The 24,233-nt window shown below is 28.1% G+C and overlaps 1 protein-coding gene across 1 annotated transcript in view; it reads right to left on the bottom strand.

The window, feature by feature from the left end:
- Positions 1–24,233, bottom strand: part of Sb (serine proteinase stubble) — a 443,865-nt gene that overhangs the window by 67,512 nt on the left and 352,120 nt on the right. The window contains exon 2 of the mRNA XM_075365332.1: positions 1,915–2,007. Within this exon, the coding sequence (XP_075221447.1) occupies positions 1,915–1,999 (85 nt within the window). The 5' untranslated portion in view covers positions 2,000–2,007. The remainder of the gene's footprint in view (positions 1–1,914; positions 2,008–24,233) is intronic.

Here is a 24,233-nt window from a genome sequence, read left to right on the forward strand (position 1 = left end):
TAGAAATTGTAAACTTACAAAAACAATAAATAAATACTAATAATTATCAGCGGTGTTTGCATTGTTGACAAATTTACATCTATCACAATAAACTGTCGAAAGCTGTTAATGACGTTTTCAGGAGAGCGACTGGCTGTATTTTTTACGGCCATTATATCAGCCCGTATGAAAATTGTAAAATCAAATATGGTGACCGTCTCTGTTATTTTAAATGGAAACCTAATGTATTAGTATCTGGTTTTCAAATAATATTTTCAAAGTTAAAAAATTATGTAAAGTAGAAAATAAAAGTAAAATTAAATTAATTACTTTTATCTTAAATAGTGTGGTTTTAGTTTTATTTAGTAAGAAGAAAGAATTACAACAGAATTGCAGTGTCAATTATAAAAGATTTTCAAAATGGCAAACATTAGTAAAAATGCAGGCAGTTGCTCTTCTAAAAACGTCATTAACAGCTTTCGACAATGTGTTATGATCGATGTTATACAAAATGTTTCAAAAATGCAAAAAAATCTGATAAATATTTAGCATTCATATTTTTTTCGAGGTTTAAGAGGCATCGACTGCCGTGGTCATTAGCCCAAAATTGTTTTTGTTACTTTAGAATTATCAAACCATAGCTCCGTAACGGCTGTGTTTAAAGAAAAATATCCAAGAATAAAAATGTTTTAAAATAATATTTTCTACCCAAAAATTCAATAAAAAAACGGGGTTTCCGTTTGAAATAATGAACTTGGCCGCCATATTGGAAAAACGGGCGAAGATATCAAAAATGCTCGTGCTATATTTTTAATGAAGGGAAAATCTAGGGAAGATTCCTCATTTAAAAGTTTTCATAAAACTTATAGTTTCTGAGATTATAGTTTAGATATTCTCATTTTCTTTATAATTATCTCTTTTTGAGTTTTAACTTATTGTGTCCCATTTTTATGAATTTCAAATGACACAATTTTAATGATTATCACGAGATAGACAGGAACAGGTTGTATAAAACAACAAATTAATCTATTCCTTTCTTTAATGAAACAAAGCATTGTTTTATACATATTAGTTTATATACAGTTATATACATTAGATTAATTCCATTACTAATGGTACACAAATTAATTAATCTACATGGAATATAGCGATACTGTCTGCCTGGATTATGTGATACTCCAGAATTAGCTTTAAATTAAATTAATGAATGGGATGACTTTTAACTCGGTATCAATATTATTTTATGGAACTATTTTAACGTTCAATTAACGCCACTGTTTCAAGAATGTTCAGATCGATACTATAGAATTAAATAATTTTCTTTGTATTTACTAATTTATTAAATATATTTATGTTATATGTTATTTTAATTCATAAATATTACTTTTTTGAAGAAAAAAAAATTAAATGTAATCCCAAATTAAATATTTGCGTTTTACATTTATCACAAAAAACGAATTTTCCAGATTTATAATCTTAGATGCAAAAAGTTGACAGAATTCAATAGATATAGAATTAAAGAAAATAATAAATAATTAGTTCGTGTTTATAAGAATGGCTATTTGTCACTTAATCCACACGTTAAGGTTGTAGGTATCATTTATTGGCCTTTCCTAACGCCTTTCCTAATTTTACAAAGTTTCAGGCTACACTCACACGTGTTGTGGATAAATCTTATAAATATTACAATTTGTTACTGTTTAAGAATATTCTTTATTGTTGTTCCATTCCTCTAATCCGGCCAAAATTTGCATAGTACTTTCGAATAAATTTATTTTAAAAAAAAAAAGAAGAAAAATACAAATTATTATAAATTAGTAATCACATATTTAATCATTATATAACTATTATACTTATCATTAACTTAACTAATTTGTGTTGGATATCATTACTATAATTAATTAATTGTAAAGTAAATAAATTTTGTACACTTACTGTGGGCGCCGCGGTCCTGGGGCTGTGGAGGCTGTGCAATGACGTAACATGACACCATTGCGGCCACCACGGGCACCCACAGCATCCTGGATCCTGCAACAGAAAAAAATTATCATTATAACTACAATTATAAACTATACATTGGAGTCAGGCCAAACGTTTTTAACTTTCTAGCAAAAAAAAAGCGTATTCCGTGTAAATCCGTCTAAACGGAAGAAATTTTCAAAAAAATAAACGTGGAAAAAGACGGGTTTTACTGGTTTCTTTCAGCATGTTTAATTATAGTTTTATAACTCCCAAAAAAAAAAAATATATGTACTTCTTATATTTGTTTTTTCTACTGCTGTGTTATAAGTTTGAATTACGCGGCTGAACCTTTATCGTAATGAGGAACCAATCGGGTTGGTCTAGTGGTAAACTCGTCATCGTAAATCAGCTGATTTCGAAGTCGAGAGTTCTAACGTTCAAATCTTAGTAAAAAGACTTTATACGGATTTGAATACTAGATCGTGAATACTACCGGTGTTCTTTGGTGGTTGGGTTTCTATTAATCACACGCCTAAGGAACGATCGAACTGAGACTGTACAAGACAACACTTCATTTTCATTTATACATATCATGCTCATTCATCCTCTGAAGTAGTACCTTGCGGTGTTTCCGAAGGCTAAACAGATAAAGAAAGTATCATAATGAGGGTCATTATGAAACAAATTTTCATATGATATAGGTGTTTAACACCAATCAAAAGCCTATTCTTTCTACCACTGATCATCCCAACCCCCGCAGGGGAAGACCTTGTAACGATTGCGGTCGCCACATCCCCCCGTTTCTAGCCCTGATGGGCTTTAACGGGAGTCGTCTTATAAACCATCAACTGATTACACCTCACAGTAATAAGCCAGGCCTCGGTTGGGATGCCACCGATGTAAATGCCTCGGAAGACATTTACATCGGTGATTTTTAACTCAGCTTTTGCTTTCGCTGCAGGCCTCATACAGACTTCTTGAATGTCCTACATCGTTGCCCGCTAAACTAGCTACCGAGTTCGTGGAAGCACGAACTCCGCGCCTAGTTCTACATTTTACAGAGCCAATTTGTAAATGTCGCTTGGATCGAGGCAATAGAAATAATAACATACCACCAGCAATATTGCTCGCAACAACGGAGTTTACTCCTAGCTCCCTTAGTGAATTCATTTTAGTTCATATCTCAGACTTAGGTTAATTTATGGATTCCGGTCTGGTCCACTAGGGAGAGGCGGAGAGACCTCCTACTCCCACTCAGCTCCATCGCAAAGTCCCGCGTGACATTTACACTATTTCAGCCATTGTCGAGACGCCGCTACACCTCACGGCTGCATGGGAACAATGCCCTCGGCTCAACCACTGATCAGTCAGAAGAGGATATTGTTTAATTTATCAGCTGTTTTTTTTATTTTACTTTAATTTTAATTCGATTTACTAGTTAGCAAGTAGAAGTTAATTTGAAAGTACACTAATAGGTAATTAAGTTTCTATTTCACACTGTTTATCCTTTTAAATTACGTTGGATTCTGAGGAAGAAATGTCTTTGAAATTCATTGATATTAAAGAAAGAACTTATGATTAATAACCTATTGCCCCAGAAATTTACTATTTAATGTATTTTTTGAAAAATTAAAAAAAGGTTTCCGTTAACAATGCATTCTATCATTAATCTAAATTAATAATCCCAATATTTTCTCAGCCGTAAAAAAATACGGTATGCAACTGTCTATAATTAAGCACTCTTGCGAAGTTTACGACATTCGCCAAGGCTCGTGTCGTAACTTCGCACTCGTGGATTAATGCTATCATTATAGAGTGGTTACATAAAGTACTTTTATTGAAATTACAATGTTGGAATACTGCATATTCAAAAAAAGTTGTAAAAGCTGTATTTTTCAGAAAAGAGTACACTATACGTTTCTTACAATTTTTTTATTGTTTTCTTAATAAAATAACGTAAATCCCAATAAGCTTTAATTTGCTTTATATAAATGTTAATTGCATCCTTTGTCTGTATCTATAGAGATCTTATAATTACTATATGTTAATGAAATAGATTGCAGGTATTATTATTTTTCCCCGTAATGTGCTGAAATATAATAGTTTTTATTTCTGGATAAATATATATCTCTTATTTAATTTAATAAAATATGTAAAAATAAAATTTTTACTTTATTAAAATAATTAAGTCTTTTTAATTATCAGTTTTACTTTTAAATCACGTGAAAAATTCTACCTTGAAAAAGGATTATAATTTCTAGTGATTTGTTTTAAAGTAGTTTGTGTTATTCGCGTGTTTTTTTATACGTAACTACAGATCTTTTTATGGTATTTATTATGTTCATTACATATTTATTAAAAGTCGCTTTATACGAAAGGAGTTTAGGTAGGTATAATTAAAGGAAGAACTAGATAAAAAGGAATAATTATTTTTTATACCTAGAACAAAATTTACATTAATTCATTTCATAAAAAAAATTAATATCAGAATTGTAACCGTGATTAAAATAACGTGTCTATCTAAATTATGTGAAAAATATATATAAATCATATAATTCAAGGACATCGTCTGAAGGTCTTTGTCCTTTAACAATCTTTTACGCAGTTTTGATGAGTTTTCGTTATCATTCATGGAGAAGTTAAAAACAGTCTGGCATGCGTTAGATATGAGTTTTTCTGGTATTCTACAAATAATTTCAACAAAAAATTCTTCCGTTGAAAACAAAGTGGATTATAAGTAAAAAATAAAAAGCTGGCTATTTCTTTCAGATAAAATTAATGGGCTATAACATTTTTAAATTATTCTCCGAAGAAAAGACAAAAGGGATAACAAAGTTGAGAAAGTTTTAGATTACTATTTTTGCGGTAACAATAGGTATCGAAAAATTTTGCCCGTTTCAAATCCACACACGTGCTTAGACAGGTCAAAAATTAGTAAAATGTTTGTCAGATTCAAAATACGGCTGAAAATTTATAAATATTCATGTATAACTATTTTTAATTAATTTTTTTTTGTTGGAATTAACAAAAATTATTATTTATTACAAATCGATCAACTGAATGTAATATATGTTAAAATGTTTCTATACTTCAGTTGCATGAACGTAAAATGAAACGTTCCGTATATAGATAGGTTATAACAAGTCGTGTACAGACTATTGGTAAGGATGAGTTCGTTTCGCTGTCATGTCACGTAAGATATTAACCTCATATACATAAGCTCCTACTTGACCTTTCAATACAAAACACTGTCATTATTTTTTCATTAATATTCTTTTACTATTACAAAACATTTTAAATTATAACTACAAAATAACAAACGGTCACAGTAATAAATAAATAAATAAATAAATAAATATCTATATACATATACACATATTCGTTATTAACTAATGAAAAAAAATAAAGAAAGGAATGAATTAAATTTTATTTTTGTATTTATTACAATAGATTTTATTTAAAAGCTATTATAATAAATATAATTTTATTAAATTATATAAATATCATAATTATTATATTTGAATAATGTAGTTTAAAAATTTTAAGTAATATTTTTTTCTTTTTTTAATATTTTGTGTTCTTAGAATTAAAATTTTGATATAGACCAGCCAAATAAGTTAGCATACTGTCTTCTAGATCGTCTGGTCTCGCTTTCGATCCTGGTACAATCTGAAATATTTTTACCTACTGAATTTCAACCGTCCTCGTTAAAATATGAGAAAATCATGACGAGAACCTTAAACTAAAATTTTATTAATGATGCATTCAAAGCTGGATATGAAGCATTGAATAATGTACCACTTAAAAAAAATAGTGAATCTGATCCCTGTGAAGTAGGTTAGAGGATGAAGACAGTTTACTTTTTTTATGATCCCGGAAATATTACATTTTATTTTTTTGGGGAAAGAGTTCTGGAATAAAAGCGATTATATTTTAAGTTGGCTAAAGTAGATTAAATAGGTTTAGTATATAATAAAATTTAAATGATTAGTGAATTTAATTTTTAAAGTTTAATTAAACCAGCATATTTTTGTATCTTTATTGTGTTTTTACAAATTAAATTATTATTATATGATAATTGTTTATATAATTATCCAAATCCTCTTAATTGTAAAGAAAAATTAATTTATTAGCTTACCCAGTCAGCTTGCAGACGACCTCGAGTTTACGACCTTATTTGTCCAAGTTTATTTCTATTTTTGAATTTTTTCAACGTTTTTCTTTGTTTTTTATTTTATTTGTAGCTTTATTATTTTTATTTTATAACTAATAAAATCATAGTTACAACGGACACGTTTGAACGTTTTTAGCTTTTAATCAACTTAAAATTTCAGAAACGTTTAGAGGCGGTGAGATAATTGATGGAGCACCCTCAAAAGTTGTTAAAATAATTATTTCAATTTTTTTTTTAATTTTCTATAAAATACACCATAACATTTAAAAATGAAAGTGTAATTATTTTTTTAAGTTTTAACCGTTTCGTAATTAGATTTAAAGTATTTTTTTTTTCTTTAAATGAAGTGTATAAAAATGGAAAATGTGAATTATTGTCAGCCATTATTATCAAAGGGATTGGAAGATAATATAACCCTACCTACTAAATAAACAAAAACCTATAAGTTTTTATAACTTTTCTCTGATTAACTCTATTGGCCAGTATTTTACAATTTATTAGTTTTCAAATGAGTTATTAAATCAGTTAAACCCAATATTTACTGTTTGTGGTGTTTTTATGTACATGAATTTTAAGTGAAGTTTGAAACAGTCAAGACTTAAAATATTTTTAAATTTCCATTTTAGGGAGGAACGATGATTTAAAAAAAGTTTTTATATTTAATGTAATATCTTATCGTATATATATATTTTTCTTAAATTTGTGTGTGTATATATATATATATATATATACAAATTTAAAAAATCAGCTATGATATTTTTTACTTCCTTGTAGAAGTAAAGAAAGTACTGTGATCGTGGAAAAATTTCGGTTTTCAAATTTCAACGGAAATATCCATTTTGACCATCCCTGAATCCATTTGGCTAGTTTTGGCGTGACGTCTGTACGATATTTATCTCGCATAACTCAAAAACGATTAGCCGTAGGATATGAAAATTTTGGATTTAGGACTTTTGTAACATCTACTTGTGCACCTCCCCTTTTGAATGCAATCGATTGAACCAAAAGTGTCCAAAAAAGCAAAAAATCCAAAAAAATTTGGATTTTGGACTTTTTATTAAGTGAACTAATAAGCTCTCATTGACAGCTTTTCAACGATATACCATAAGTGGTACTTAGTTTCATTGGTTCCAGAGTTATAGTGAAGTAAGATTTTAATTAATGGAATATTTGGATCTTACAAGGGGAAGGCACATCGGTTCGAATCCGACTTCATTTCCGACTTTTTTTAAAATTTAAATATATTGATTTATTAATAATTATTAACCTGTGATTGTAAAAAAATTCTTACGATAAATAATTCAATAATAAGAATAAATAAAATATGAAAAAAATGTCAGAAGTTATTAATGAAATAAAATTTTATGAACATTTCATTTAAAAAAAAATTGTGCATATGTAATTTAATAGGCGTATAAGGAAGTCATATGGTATCCACATCAGACGTTTTTAAATAAATGGAAAATCCAAATACTCTAACTCGATTTTACTGTATCTCTATCTCATTATAAGCAGTTTTGATAAATTATTTATTACTTGTTTGTTTTGCTTTTCTTATGATATCTTATAACATATTTAATTAAAAATTACGATATTCTTTATTGTAGAGTCATAACTTACGATCGGTTTCTCCTGTCGAAACCTTAAGTAAATAAATATGTTAGAAATATTACACGAGAGAGGACCATCCAATCAATGTTGACCCACCCGAGACAACAGACAGTAAAAGATTATAATTACGAAAACGTTCAAGTTAATATACTCACAAGTAAGATTCACTCTCACCTTTGGATTCTATAACTTGGTGATTCTAAGGACCACATGTCTATTAAAAAGAAGATAAACTCAGATAAATAAATGAACGAACAAAAACAGTAATAAACAAACATTAATAACGTTAAAACAAACAAATAAGCGTTAAAAAATAGTAAAAAAATTGATAAATAAATAGTAACAAGAAATAATACTGGAAAAAAACATGAAACTAGAGTATCCAACGACCATCACTAAGATCCAGCACATGAATCCTTTTCAATCGTCTATTATTATCACCGATTCTAACAGATTCAAAGCAAGGGGATTTAGATATCTATTTAGTCTAACCATGTATTTTGAACTAAAATGGACAATCTTAATCCGAACATACGGGATCCTCAGGTATTTATGTATTTCAAAATTCCTGACGAACCAAGGCGGTTGGGTCACTTTTCTCAATATTTTGTTCTATGATCCTTGGATCACTTTAACGTTGCTGTCATTAGTCGTCCTTCAGAGCTGAATCCCATACGTCCATATCAGGTTTCCTATTATTATTATAAAATAATATAAAACTCCTATTCTGTACATCGGATTAAAACGACGAAATACCCTAGCTGATAAAAAAATCCACCAAATTGGAACCTTTGTGAGATCCGTAGGCCAATAAATGGGTTCAAGCCCGGTGATGAAATTCAACCGTAATCTATCTCTCTGTAGACAGTTTCATTGATTTTCCACGTATGGTTGTTAGGCGTGACTCCCAGAATAAGTTATTTGCTTTCCAATTACCACCTACAATGAATCTATTATCGAGTGTGTTAAAGTGTTCATGAAACATGTTCTCCGAGGTAACGTGACGTGGTGGGCAATAAATTTTAGGAAGTCGAGTGGCCCAATCCAGTCCAGTGTCTTCAAAGAGGTTGCTTGAATGTGAACGGTCACGAAAGGAGGAAGCTCTTATAAAAATAGCAGAACACTCATGGGTCCTACAATCAGGACGGTTAGTCCCATACATTCTGAAACACCGAATGAACAGAAAATTTCGATCTATAAAATGGAATTCTAATATTAAGACAACTTCCAGTTTCTCCGATTAAAGTAGCGTCTCCAGCTCCTCTCGCCGATGCAAAATACCGTTGATATTCCATGCTGCGATTTTTAAGTAGTTCCTCATTGACAATCGTAAAAATTATTGTTGAAAAGAGTCTCATTAGATTAACGATTTGCTTCACCAGGAATTCGTTAGCCACCAGTTTTTCAAGTTTATTACAAGAAGTCGAATCATCACGGATGTTACCACTTAGTGCCTCAGCCAACGACCTGGGGCGAATGTTGTATTGATTATCGGAAATGTTATTCAGTTCTTAGATGAAATCACTTTTCCTAGTGATGGAAAATCGTCCAAGGAACGGGCAAAAACCCAAATTTTAGAATTTTACTTTAAAAATCTGGCAAAGTATTGCATGACTTTTCCGGCTATTAATAATAAAAATTAAAAGAGTTATAACAAAAAAAATAAAAAATAAAAAAGAATATAAATATTTTACAGGTGAGGAATAACTTTTAAAAAACTTTTTCTAAAAATGTTCATACAAAGGCTAAGCTTAAAAAATTTGCTTATTAAAGTTTTATATAAATCCAACACCCATTTCAACAAAGCATAAAATAAGAAAAAATATAATTTTTATATACTCTTCTGCATTTTAGGTACGGCGTCTAATATTTAAAAAAAATTGTACACATTTCTTGATAACTCTATATATGAAGTATAAACTTTCAACAAGTTGTAGTAAAATATTTAAACCGAAGGGAAATAGAGAAAAAAACCAAAAAGTATATATTTAAATTTTAAGAACTGAGGGTTGATTTAAAAAAAAATTGTATTATTTATAAATGAATTACAGTTAACAAATTTTTTTTAATAAAATTTTCTTTAAAATGGCTCTGGAAAAATCGAAATTACTTTTTTCACGATGTATCCTTATCCCCTCAACGAATTTTGAAAAACTTAATATGATCAATGCCTCAAATATAGAAATATTTGAGTCAAATTTGAAGAAAATCGGTTTGATTAATCCTAAGGTTCAAGACCAAGAGCAACACGATAGCATATGTACGCACATATATATATAAATATATATATATATATATATTTTTTGTCAAGATGTTCTAGTTGGACTCCAAAACGTAAATATTTTCAAAAACTCAATAATCCATTTTGACACAATCGCCATACTTTCTCCTTTAATATAGCTATTCTAGCTATAATTGCTAGGAAAGTATAAATGACCGTAGTTTATTCTAAGAGATTTTTACCATAGTTTTAAATTAACCGTATTTAAAATCAAGCTTCTTTTTAATAAAACTATAATGGCTTTACATTTTGTTAAGGTTATATATTAATAATTAAAAATAACATAAGATAGATTAAAAAACAAAAAAAAAAAAAATCATATAAAATTAACAGATTGTTAAAATGATCCAGATTTAGTTAACTGATAAAAAACAATTTAGAAAGTATAATCTAATATTACATTCTGCAACGAAATAAAAAGAGACAATCGAACTGAAACTGTGGGATACAGTAAATATACTGAACTTAAAATACTAGTAAAAATAGAAAGGAATGGTATATAACATTAACCCAGTCAAGTAATCGATTATAAATAAATTTTGAAGGTATAAATTAATATGTTAAACTTAAGAATTTTACAATTAATTATAAAAAAAAAAATTCAAATTATCTAAAAGTAATAATCCCATAAAGATTGACAATTAACACCATGTATATCCTGAGTAGAATTGTCCTCATTAACCTTACCGTTGTAACACGATGTTAACAGGAGATTAATCTAAAATATCTTATCTTATCTAGGTTGTAATCGGCGGAGTGAATGAATAATTTGTAGGGTACGTATTCATTCTATTGTGAATTACCGCGAAGTAGTTAAAATACATGAAAGGTTAATGAGGTTTCAAACGAAGAGAATTATTTTCTTTCTCTTCTTAGTATAACTAAAATTATAATAGCAAAGAGGTAAACAAGTATGCAGAACTTAAATTCCAGTAATATTTTACTTTAATAGGAAGTCAGTGTCTGATGTTTTGTACTATCATTCCCTTACATAGACAATAATTAACTAACTGTTTGCCTAAATAACGGTAATTTAAAACTAAGAAACAGTGAACAAATGTTTATTGAAATTTAAACAAAACTAACCTTCTTAAATATAATGTAGGTAAATCTAATTTTTTTTTTTACACATAATCGCGGTTAAATTTTTTATTCTTTAAGTATGCCTACCTATTTTAGTTTTATAATTAAATACTCGTATTCTATATCTAGAAACGTTATCTATTTTATATATCCTTGAATCTTCTCAAGTTTTCTAATAGTTTTCCCAACCTTTTTTCAATGTTATTTAGAGGAAAACGTTTCCTATAACTAACGCCAAATCTTTCTGACTTAAATAGGTTTTAGACTTTGGAATCCCTTGTAAGGCATTGGATTTTTTTCAGTGATTTATATTCTGAGATTTTTAATTTTTTGTCACTAGTAATTTCAATCTTAGTGAATTAAAGAAGAGGAAGTAGCAACTGATATGTGTAGTGCGTAGCGAAATGGTTAATATCTATTCAGAATTTCGAGTCTGCGAATCAGGATTAGGTTTTAGACAATATTTTCAACAAGAGGTTCCGTAAAAGAGCTCGATGTGAAAATTACAACATAATCAGTTCTTCTGATGAAGATATCTGAGAAGATGTTATGATAGATAATGAAACTAGATCTAGTAGGCAGAATTAATTTTTCAAGTTCCATTAACTTCGAAATCGAATCAAGAACTGAAATATAGGGCTGCTATAATATACTACTTATATCCCGGTGTAAGTTAAATTACGTAACCTTTACTGTATTGAACATGCTATGAATATGTAAAGCTTACTCTATGTTTTAGATGTAACAAATAAACATATTCAGATTTAATACTATACAAATAAAATTTAAATGCTATCTAGTTTATATAATATACGGGAAACTATTTTATGAATTTTTAAACCTGAATTTCTGATAAAATAGTATAATTTTGAAACATTTATTGTTATTTATATATAATATTAAAGTTTTTGCTCATAGTTTTATCACTTGCAAGCAATTTTCATAAAAGTTTTTTAAAACTATTTAAATTATAAAACACAAAACAGGCGATATAATTTTTAAAATGGGTGAAAGTTATACAAAAATGATCCATTAAAATTGTTTTACTGCCTACTGGTTAATGCATCATTAGTGAACTGTTTATCAGTTTTCAATGAAACACACAGGTTGATTTAACACAGACCCTTATTCAAGTTTATTCAAAAAACGTTTGATCAGTTTTCGTCGTAAAACATTTTTTTTTTTCATATTTCGGTATTTTTTAAATTTGTTTAATTATATACGTACATATCAGTTTATAGACCGAATAAAGAATTCTTAAAATATATTCTTTATTATAGATTGTAAAATTACATGTTTACAAGTGTATCGGAAAGTGCACGCGGGAGAACACAAGGATAAATAATCTGTAGTCTTAGTGTAAGAATAAATATTTAGCTATTAAAATAATTATTTGTCACTCTGTCTATCTCCACGAAATTCCTCCCATTATTTTTTCACTTACCTATACAATAAGTAATTTTTTATAAACTACTGAAAACAATTATGATAATCTCTCTATACTTTTCGGTAAGATTTATCAGAAAATTTTGTTATGACCTGAGTGAACTGGAGTATACAGCTAGCGTATATATTTTAACATGTGTAGGCTACATAATGTTTAAAAAATTATGGTAGTATAACAGGAAACAATACGGTCCCCTTTTCGTTGTCCTGCGTTGAATGAAAACAACACGCCAATGAAGAAAGATGAGGTTATGGAGTAAAGATTTAAACAACATGCTACGACGTGCTTATACAAGAGGTCGAGTCTTAAACAGTGGTTTAGTGATTTAGCTACTTTGAATAATATGACATTCACACATAACTCTTTAAGAAAAACAGCAGCTGTATAAACTCAATTTTTTTTACTTTTAGTAGTAATAACAATAACCTATAAGGAAAAATAGGCTTACTTTCATAAACCTTTTTAAGAAAATATTAGGCCTTATAAGTAAAAGAAATCGATAACTGCTCTTGAATTTGCCCATTTCTCATCATATTTAAGTACGTTATTCCCCTTAAGCGTGAATATATTATTTACTACCATCAATATAAAAGCACCATAAAAATGAAATACGTAGTAAAAAATTATTTACTTTCATAAATGTGAATTCCATATAGATGAGAAATAAATTTGAAACCTCGTACAAATTGTAATAAATGACTGGCAGATAGGATCATAGTAATTTAGAGCAATAATAGTCTAAGATTTAAAAATATATTAATATAAAACAAGGTTACTATTTATATTACAGAGAAATTTATGGCACAAAATGAAGCAAAATAAAATTGAAACTACTTTACCTAAAACAGCCACAAAAAAACTTTATGCATTTCCATAAAAAGATATTTAAAATTAATTTGATCATTATTACATTTTTACATTTAGTTGAAAATAAAAAAACTTTTTATAACAACTAGAGAATTAATTTTTTCCTACAGTTCTACTGGATTGATTGAACGACAATTTTTATGGAGTTTTTATAATTATACTAACTTTTTTTTTAATAATGAACTTTGTAAAGAATACAAATAAAAAGCAACATTAAATTGTTAATGAAAAAAAAAAAATCTGATGTGGACACTACATGACTTCCTTGTCCGCCTAATTAATTATATATACACACTTTTGCTGCACTTCATTTAAACTTATTTCATTTGAAAGTTAGATACGATCCTCCAATATTTTAATAAAAGTGAACTGTTACGCAATTGCTAAAATATTAGTTTTTATTAACATCAAATATTTATACAATTATTAATTTAACAATCTTACCTGAATTATTAGATTAAAGTAAAAGTCCCTTCATTACTCTTTAAGTATAAGCCTTTTATTTATCTAATACTACGTTTTTTAAATTATTATGATCAATAAAATGAAAACAAAGATGAAACTGGAGAAGGTTACTAAATTTTATAGTGATATTTATTATCAAGTAGACTGAAACAAATGCATAAATAAAATAATACAATTCTAAATTATAATTTTCAATTAATATTAAATAATCAGATGTTTCACCAAATCTGATGTTGGCACCACATGACTTTCTTGTACGCCTATTAAATTACATATACACATATTTAAAAGTACACAAAATTTTATTTCACTAATAACTTCTGATTTTTTCCATATTTTTTTATTGCACTTATTGAATTATTATTTATAGTAAAAATTTTTTTACAATCAGAGGTTAATAATTATTAAATAAATCAATATATTTAAATTAAAAAAAAAAGTCGGAAATGAAGTCGGATTCGAACCGATGTGCCTTCCCCTTGTAACATCAAAATATTTCATTAATTAAAATTTTATTTGGCTATAACTCTGGAACCAATGAAAATAAGTACCACTAATGATATATCGTTGAAAATCTCTCAATGAGGGCTTATTACTTCAGTTAAAAACGTCCAAAATCCAATTTTTTTGGATTTTGGGCTTTTTTGGATACTTCTGGTTCAGTCGATTGTAATGAAAAAGGAAGGTGCACAACTAGATGTTACAACAGTCTTAAATCCAAAATTTCAACGTCCTACGGCTAATCGTTTTTGAGTTATGCGAGATACATTCGCACATACGTACGTACATTCGTCACGACGAAACTAGCCAAATGGATTCAGGGATGGTCAAAATGGATATTTCCTTTGAAATCTGAAAACCGAAAAGTCACGCAATCACAATACTTCCTTTACTTAGTACAAGGAAGTAAAAAACCGTGAATAGAAAACCGTCAAAAACTAAAAAAAAAATCTAAAAGATGTTCATTTCGATTGATAAACAATTATAACTAGTAAAAACAGGGGGCTTAAAAACATAAAACTACATTAAATTGAAAAAAAGCCGACAAAGAATTACAAAGGTTTTCCGGTATTATTACTTATGTTCAAAAAATCTCTAAATGAAATTATATAAGATTAAGTAAAATTTATTAAATTTAAAAAAAAATTTGTAAATACTATTCAATAAATATTTAAGTATCTTGTAGTTAATAATTTTGTCAAACGATATAAAATCGTGTATATCATATTATTATTAAATATATGTTATTAATGATAATAATAATAATAAAGTGAAAAATGGTGTTTTTATTGGTTTGACTAACCGCGTGGTGGAAGCAGATTTGATCCAAAATTGCAAAGATCAAAATGTGAAGTAAAAAAATTTGCATTAGGTTTGACCCGTTCGATCAAATTATGTTTTTATAAAAAAAAAAATTATGCAGTACTAAAAGAAAAATTGAGAAAAAAATAAAATTTTTTAATCAATATTACTAGATAAATGTTATTCTTGTAATACTTGTCAGGGATATGGGTTAATGCGTGGTGGCCAGTCCTAATGAAAATTTAAGCGATTTAAACTTCTTTTAAGTTAACTTCCTGCATTAGACTTGGAATGTTTTAAAAATAATTTTATGTACTTAAGCTTTCTTCGTAGCAATTTTATTTTAATATAAACTTATATTATAGGAAAATATTCATTTTTTCTTATCAATATTTTTTGATATTGTACTATCTATTTATTATTGTATTTGTTTTTTTTTGTATTTTAATACAAAAATATTTTAGATTTATCTGTTAAGCAGTAATATTTTATAAAATATCTTTAATAAAGATCCTCGGTCTTAAATTATCCAAAAATGTTAAAGATATTTCAAATAACAATATAGAGATTTTGAATAAAAATATTACCGTATTTTTTATTTAATTCATTTCTGTAATAAAGATTTTTAATCATTTTCGCCGTAATAAGCTTCATATACGAAAAATAAGTTTTTACCGTCTTAATTTGGTAGGTAGAAAAAATAAAAACTTCGAAAAAGTGTAAATCATAAATTTTTAGTGATGAGAATTTGTTTTTCAATAAACTCATGCGTTGATTTCAATATTATTATTTTTAATAAAATAAGTCAACACGTACGAGTAAAATTTTCATTACGTCTAACCCTCATTCCATATATAATACCACTTCAATATCATACCAGTTCTTCATTCCTGTTTTCTAAAAAAAAAATTATTGGAATCAATTCTAATTAAAAAGTACCTTATATAACATTTTAATGATTTTTAGATTATACCTTTCCTGAGGTATTAAGAAAGATAAGTACCAAAACAAAAACAACCACTCTCTCTCTCTGACACACACACATTCACACTTAAATGTATAATTTTATAACTGTAATTTTGTTTTCTATGTTGTCTTAGTTTCATTCTTTTATTATATGTTGATACGTTTCGGAATAACTCCATTGTCAGAAACTAATAATAATTAACTCACACTTACATTGTACTCTAATAATAATTATTTTCTTAACAACAACAATTGTAATTTTGTTATTTATTTTTTCCGAAAGATCGAAAAACACTAAAACCCAGATCTCTTTTTTGAGATCTTCCCTTTTTTTGTATAATGTAACAGCCAGGAAAATATAAGTAAGAAATACTTAACTATTTGCCGTATACTTATAGCATTTAAAGAGCGTACCGAAACGGATTATGGTAGCCTTACGTACGGGAGACTGATTTTTTCCAATCCCGGCCGAACCAGTTACATTTTAGCTACTCTATTCTGTCCTCAGATATCATTCTGTTGTTGGATTCTAATAAATAACGTATCGTGGTCTGGTGATATATAAATTTAACTACCGATACATTACATGAACAAAGAATGCTGCTGCTTACGGATACCGAATAAGAAAGCTCTGCTCTAGATAACTGAAGATTTCCGGAATATCATACGAGAATCAAGCCTATAAAGTACGACACACGTAATAAATATACGTACATTATATACCCTACGATGTGCGCGTGTTCACATATAATAAATGATAGTAGGCTTTAAATTATTTGCAAAATTATAGCACAATCGAGTAATTAGCTTATTTTCAGTTGTGGAAAAAAAATATTGGTATATTTTATCAAAGATGCTGAGAGAAAGTAAATATAAAGTGTGCAAACAGTGGCTTATTATTTTGTCAAGATAATGTTTTTTATCCGTTGAAAAGGAAAAAAAGGAAATTAAAGTTACTTCGATAATAAATAATAAAAGAAGAAAATTTATTTATATTAATAAATTATTACTAAGAAGTGTTTTAAATTCATTTCTAACCTTCAGGCAGATTTATTTAAACAACTTAGGTGTGTCAGCTTAGCCTATAGTATAGAGAATCAATTCAAACCCGCTCTGATTTGTGATACCAAGTCTGGATTATTCTTAGTAGATAGATAAAGGTAGGCCTACGGTCTAATATTATATCTTGTGCACCTGAGGAACGAATATTATGGAAGTAGAACGAGGGAGATTGAAATAGAATGAGATAAACTGAAATACGGTAGTTAGTTACTTTCATTTAGTGTTAACCATTGCTATCAAAATGAGCTATTTAGTTCTTCACTATTGCAACCGTTAAGACTATTTACAACACGCAAACTTTATACCGATTCTGCCTTATTAAAACGTTCTAATAATCTACTATATCTACTTTTTATCTAATTGCGTTTTTATCTTAAAAAATTTAAAAACAATAAATCGTTAACATATTAATATTTTTAACATTTTTTAACATATTAATGAATAATTTGAGTAAATTTATATAAATTTTTCTATCATGTATGAACTTTAAAAAATATAAAAAATAATTTTAAATCAAGTTTTGTATGAGACATAAAAGTCCCGTTAATTTTCTTTTTATTTGTGCTTAAATCATATTTTATCGTATCGCAATTAGCAAAACATTATAGCAGTCTGGCTTGTTAAAGAAATTAGGTCACCTGCCGTAATTCTTCTTTCGGTCGGTCTAGAGAAAGAGAATGTGAGATCGTTTCACTCATTATCTTTTACTTTTTAACAGAAATCAACTCGGCAACAATTTTATTGTTAATTACTTTTTATTGATAAACTAGTTTTTAAAACGTCACTGCCTATCTAATACGCAGTCTTCAAAATCAACTAAGTCTTCGTACGTTCCGGAAAAAATATTGTGTAAACAAAAAAATATATATAATAAAATAATAATAATAATGTAATAAAAAATATATATTCCCTAGGAGAAACTATTTTAATTTTTAATAAAACTACTGTGAAAATGCTAAATTTATAAGTTAAACTAAATTATAAAAAAAACCTATAATTTAGATACGGAACCTCTATTTTAACTTGCAAAACTGTTTTTATTCTATCATTGTATTAAATTTTATTACTTTATTTTAATTTTTTTTTTAAACTGACAGTGAAAGAGCATATATTCACGTTTTGTGGGAGGTAATATGTTTCAGATTTTTGTACGCGTCAAGGTATACAATTTTCATTAAATAACTATCATTTGATTTTTATCAGTCGCATAAATGCAAATAATTACATGAAGGTTAGTACACATGCGCCCCCCTCCCACACACACGTATATAATATATATAATAATAAAAAATAAGAATGAGAATGACTAACCGTAGATGTAGAACAGACCTCAATTGCTATCTGGTTTTCTAAACAAAAAAATAGAATTTTTTGAAAGTAATCAGATAAAGTATTAAATAAAAATACCTCTAAAGATTATTTTAGAGAAATTGAGAGTAAGGATGGTAAAATGCTACAGGAATAGAAAGAAGTAAGAGAAAGATGGCAGGAATACGTGGAAGGTTTGTATATGACAAGAGAGAGAGAGAAACCTGTGGCTCTACACATAAAAAAGGAATGGAAGATAGCGAAAGAACGGTATTAAAATGGTCAACGATGTTGAAATGTGAAGTACAGAACGCATTTAACAAATGAAGAATAAAAGACCGAACTGGAGTATATGAATTTCCCATAGAATTTTAAAAATGCTTAATTGAGGAAAAAGTGGAAGAAATAGCTGTCTAATAGGATATACCATGAAGGAGAATGTCCTGAAGTCTTTGTGAAAATGGTGATGATACCAGTACTGAAGAAAACTGGTACCAGAAGTCGTACGAAATACAAAATTAAAATTTTAACAGCCATGCTGCGTTGTTAAGAATCCTAAACTGGAGGTTATAAGAATAATGGAATTGAATGCAGGAGAGGAACAGTTTGGCTTCAGGAAAGGGAAAGGAACCAGAGGTACCACTGGATTACTGAGGATGGTTGGAGAAAGATATTAAGAGAAAGGATTAAGAATGAATCTTAAAGTTTCATTGATTTAGTGATGGCTTTTAACAGAACCAAATAGGAAAGTAAACTTATTCGACACATTTGGTTTGAATAATGTCGTAAAACTCTACAGAAATTCTATGTTTATCCTATATTCTGCAGTCAGGTTAAAAGTAAATTCTTTATTAAAATTCATTCTCATTGAGAAAATTAAAATTAGCAGAAAAAAAGACTTGATAAATGTTAATTTAACCGAAATACGATAACTAGTCAACATGAACTCAAACAGCAAGTATTAGATAATTTTAATGTAGAAGACCGATCAATCCTTAAAATTTTTTACCTATAAAAACAAATAATGATTATACAATTTGACATTGAAATTGAAATAACATATTTTGAACTACAAACAGTTAGTTATTCTGTTTAGTGATGCACATGAGAAAACATGTAATACAAACTTTTGAAAAAAAAATTGTTATATATTACTTTTTGAAAATTTATTTTATCTCAATGTTTGTTATACTGGTTTTTACAATTGAATATTTAAAAATTTATCATTGAGATAAATTTTATTTATTATTAAAGTGGATTTATGTTCGTTTCAGATAAAATGAAAAAAACAAAAAAAAAAAAAAAACACCATGAAATCGTTGATTAGTCAGATTCTGTTAATTCTCAACCTTCCCATTTGTCTTCAGTTGATTATTTAAAAGAAATTGTTTTAGTGTTTAGCAGATTACTACTCCCTGGTATCATTTTTATTTAACTCAACTTTTAGACATTCTAAAAATTTCATAATTTATAAATATTTTAATACATTAAAATTCTATTTAAAAACTTTAATTCATAAACGTAGAAAAGTGAAAAGAAAACTTTATATATGTATTATACAGAATGATCCACGAAGATGTAACGAACTTTTAGGACATATTATACTAGTAAAATAAAAAAGCAAGTTCATAAACATAGTTTTGGAAATGCTTCATTATCGAGTGTTTGCTGGCGAAATATTTTGCCCTGATTTCTGCGCCTTCGGTTAAATTAAGCCAGGCTGTAAATATTGGGACCCAAATTAAGGGGTAAATTTAGTATTTTATGAAATTTGATCTGAAAAATTTTAAAAGATATGGTCTAGAACTGTATTTTTAGTAGTTTTTGAGAAATATTGGGTAAAAAACAAAATATTGAGGTCGAAAAACACAATATTTTATGTTTGGCGTAAAATAATTTTGTTACATGGGCAATAAACATAAAAATTTTAAACAAAACTTGTAGAGAATTTAATTATGAATAAATGGTATGAATAAAATTCTCAAAAACTAAATGCAAATTTTATTTTGTAATATTGAAAATTTTGTTTCATTTAATATCTAGTTAAAATCTGTAACATTTAGATATGTCTTGTTTTCAATATATTTCTTACGCTTGTATTTATTTTCTAAAAAAATATTAATAAGAGAAAATATTGTTATTAATGACAATAAAATTGTAAGTATGTATAAATAATGTTTGGGAGTTTGTCTAAACTGTTTACGATTTACGAATTTAAATTTTACAGTTTAATACAAGAGGTCATGTTATAATTACTATACACATATATGTGATAGAATTACACGATTGAACGCACATCCTCATGAGCGCGTACCAATACATATATTAAAATTATATATTATTTCTTTTAATAAAATAAATATTATTTATTAAAAAAAAGTACATTAATTAGCAAGTGGTAACATAAAATCAGGGTTATCTTAGGTTATGTATTTATTTTCTTAAAGAATCGTGACTTTGCTGTTTAAATAATTGACTTCATCACTTTTTCATGCCGATATAATAATAATTGATTAGCTTGAAGTACGCAACGACTTGCTTCGTTTAGAGTACCACACAATTATTTAATTGTTTTTATTGCGAATTTGTATAATTTAAACAATGTTTCAGTCTTTTCAACACCTATTTTATGTCTTAAAGATAAATAAGTAAATTTAAGTTGTTTTGATTACGTTTGATAACGGTAAACTTATCTTCTTTATTTATTACACAGGTCAACAACAAAAAAAAAAAAAAATAAAATAATAATTCTGAATCGAGATAAAAGTAAGTGAATTAGAATGTATTTTTTATGTTGAATCTTAAAATAAAATCAGTTTTTCTTCATCACTCTCAGATTTTTGGTTATGAACTTTTAAAATATTGAGAAACTTCTTAAATAATTGAATACAAAAATATTTATAATTACAATTAAAATCTCTACCTTTATTTTACAGACATTTACGTTTATGTTAATATCTTTTTCCTTCTGTGTTCAGTGAAGTCTTCTCCTTTTGTCATCCAGCAGTAGTCACTCATCACAGATTCATCCCAACTGCCTTGATAACGTTGTTCCATCTGCAGAATATATCTTAGTGGAACCTTTCTCCTTGTTCGTCATTGATGTCACCAAGTTTAAAGGGAGAAAGTCCAAATGAGATTGTAAAAAATGTTAATGACATTCTGCAGCCTAAATTTTTGTAGTTTGCTAAGTGTTCATTTATAAGCTGATCATGGTTTTCAGCTTTTTTTTTCTCCAAGAAAACCAGTAACGACATCGTTGAATGTCTTCCATGCAGCTAGTTCTTTAGGATTGTTTGCTGTCAAATATATTTTCATAAACTAATTTTCCTATTTGTGGCTCGATGAACCTCTTTTAATCTGGCTTCACTTAATTGTGAAAAAAACCTCAGCTAAATATTTAAAGCCGTCTCCATCTTTATCTAATGCTTTTAAAAAATTCTTCATCAGGCCTAATTTGATGTGTAAAGGTGGTAAAATAATACGATTTACTTCGACAAGGGGAATATTGACAGCATTTTCCGTTTCTGGGGTAAACTGATTTTTTGTTTCGCCAGTATTTAACTGCATAGTGCTTATCTGTAGCACGACTAACCCATAAACACAAGAAACACATATATTTTGTAAAACCACTGTGGAGACCGAGAAGAAGCTCTACCGCTTTCAGGTCAGCAATGATTCGCCATAATGTTTAATACCTTTTAACATTTTTGACACACTTTCATATGCTTCATTCATTCCTGCAGCATGTGCCACCGGTATAGAAGAAAACTTATTCGAGTTATGCAACAACACTGCCTGTAAGCCTCTTTTTGATGAGTCTGTAAATAAACGCCAATCATGAATAAAATATTCAACTGGTGAACAATAAACCCATCCTTCGCATGGGCCACATAGATAATGATGACGTGAAAATATAACATGAGGATGATATGAGTGACTTGTAAGTGTGGTGTCATTTTATACAGACTCTGGCCGACCATTCCTGAGAAGTGTGGTTAATTGAAACCCAACCCCCAAATTCCACCGGTATCCATTGTCTAGTATTCAAATCCGTATAAAAGTAACTAAATTTACTAGGATTTGTACCTTAGAACTTTCGACATCGAAAATCAGCGACAAGTTTTCCTACTAGACCAGCCCGGTTAAACTTTTCTTTATTAATGAAAATATTTTATGAAATATAACACTGAAAAAGAAGTGAGTTATATTCAGTAGCAATGATTATTTATAAAACAAATCATTCTACACAATATGTACGCTTTGTGTATATTTCTTAATGTAAGCTTTACTGCTACATGTAAATTTTATGTACATTATCAGTGTCAAGAATGATACAATTTGTATGTTTCTTCTTGAAAATTTTCAATTTGAATCCCAGTCATGTTTGGCAGTTTCCACTCGCTACAAAAATTCATCTGTCATTATGAAATTGCGATTGGGCGATCTTGAGTCTAATAAAAATAATGATGTATTTTCAGATTCTTCTACATTTAATAAGTCAATAGAGGAGTCAAATTTAGTGAGTAATATCGATCTTTCATCGTAATTTTTATTTTAAATATTTCTTCAGCTAAGAAATTTTGATTAATTAGGTTAAATTTAAAAATATAGATTTCAGCAACTCTCTTTACAACAGGAGCTAAATTAGTTTTTAATTTTTTTCTTTAACTTTTTTTAAAATAAATCATTAAAGTAGGATTTATTAATAATAGAAGTTTAATATAAGAATGTGCTGATTAAAGCAATATCCATCTTTTGTCATCTTCATGAAAAGCGGATCTTGATTACAATAAAACTGGAAAAGAAGAAAAATGTTAAGTGCATGACTTTTGGTTGGGTCCGGCCGCTTGGTGGGGTTTGAGGCTCCCAGTTTAGTAAAGATTAATGTATTTGCGTAATTAGACGACAACAGAAGAAACCACAATGAAAAATAACCACCATAAAGCTTCAAAGTTTAGATAATTTTTTGACGCTGGGGTGCGCTTTTGCAAATATTGTTATCTTTTAATTACTAAAAAATGTGCCAAAGAAAAATATGACCTTAATTGGGCAAAATCTCGAGATAGTGAGGATGACCTTGCTCTACAGCCTCATCCCCCTGAACTTTTAAGTTGAAAATTTAATAAATTTAAAGTGATTTAGAAGCTAACACCGAGAACACACACGTACATACGAACATTAATATCTGGAAAATTTTTATCCGGTTTTTTGGGTTTCTTAGGAGTGAAAACGTCAAGATCCAGTGAAAACCGTATATGCCCAAATTGGACTGATTACAATACTTTCCCTTCTAGACCTATAGCACTGCTATAGCGGTAGACGGGAAAGTAAAAGTCAAGTTTTTATTATTTGTTGAAATCCATGTTATTTCATGTTCATTAGTGTTTAATATATTTTTTAATAGATTAAAATTAATTGAATTAAATCATAATTAATCATCTGTAAAAAGAAGAGAAAGAGAAAACTAATTTGTCACAACCAGTATTTCTACAAATTATTAGAAAATTTACACACACACACACACACACATACACATTTTTTTTCTCATTAGTTTTTGTTTTTAATAGGAAAAGCTGATCATGGGTGGTTGTAATTGGTATCACGATTTAAAATGCAACTCGTTACTTTCGTTAATCTATTTTGATAATTTTCAGCCTATGTTGAATCCAGCTGTATTTATTATTTTTGTTATCATCCTTAGAGATATTATTCGTCATCCTTTG

This window comes from Lycorma delicatula, chromosome 5, assembly GCF_047948215.1.
Source record: "Lycorma delicatula isolate Av1 chromosome 5, ASM4794821v1, whole genome shotgun sequence".
Lineage (NCBI taxonomy): Eukaryota > Metazoa > Arthropoda > Insecta > Hemiptera > Fulgoridae > Lycorma > Lycorma delicatula.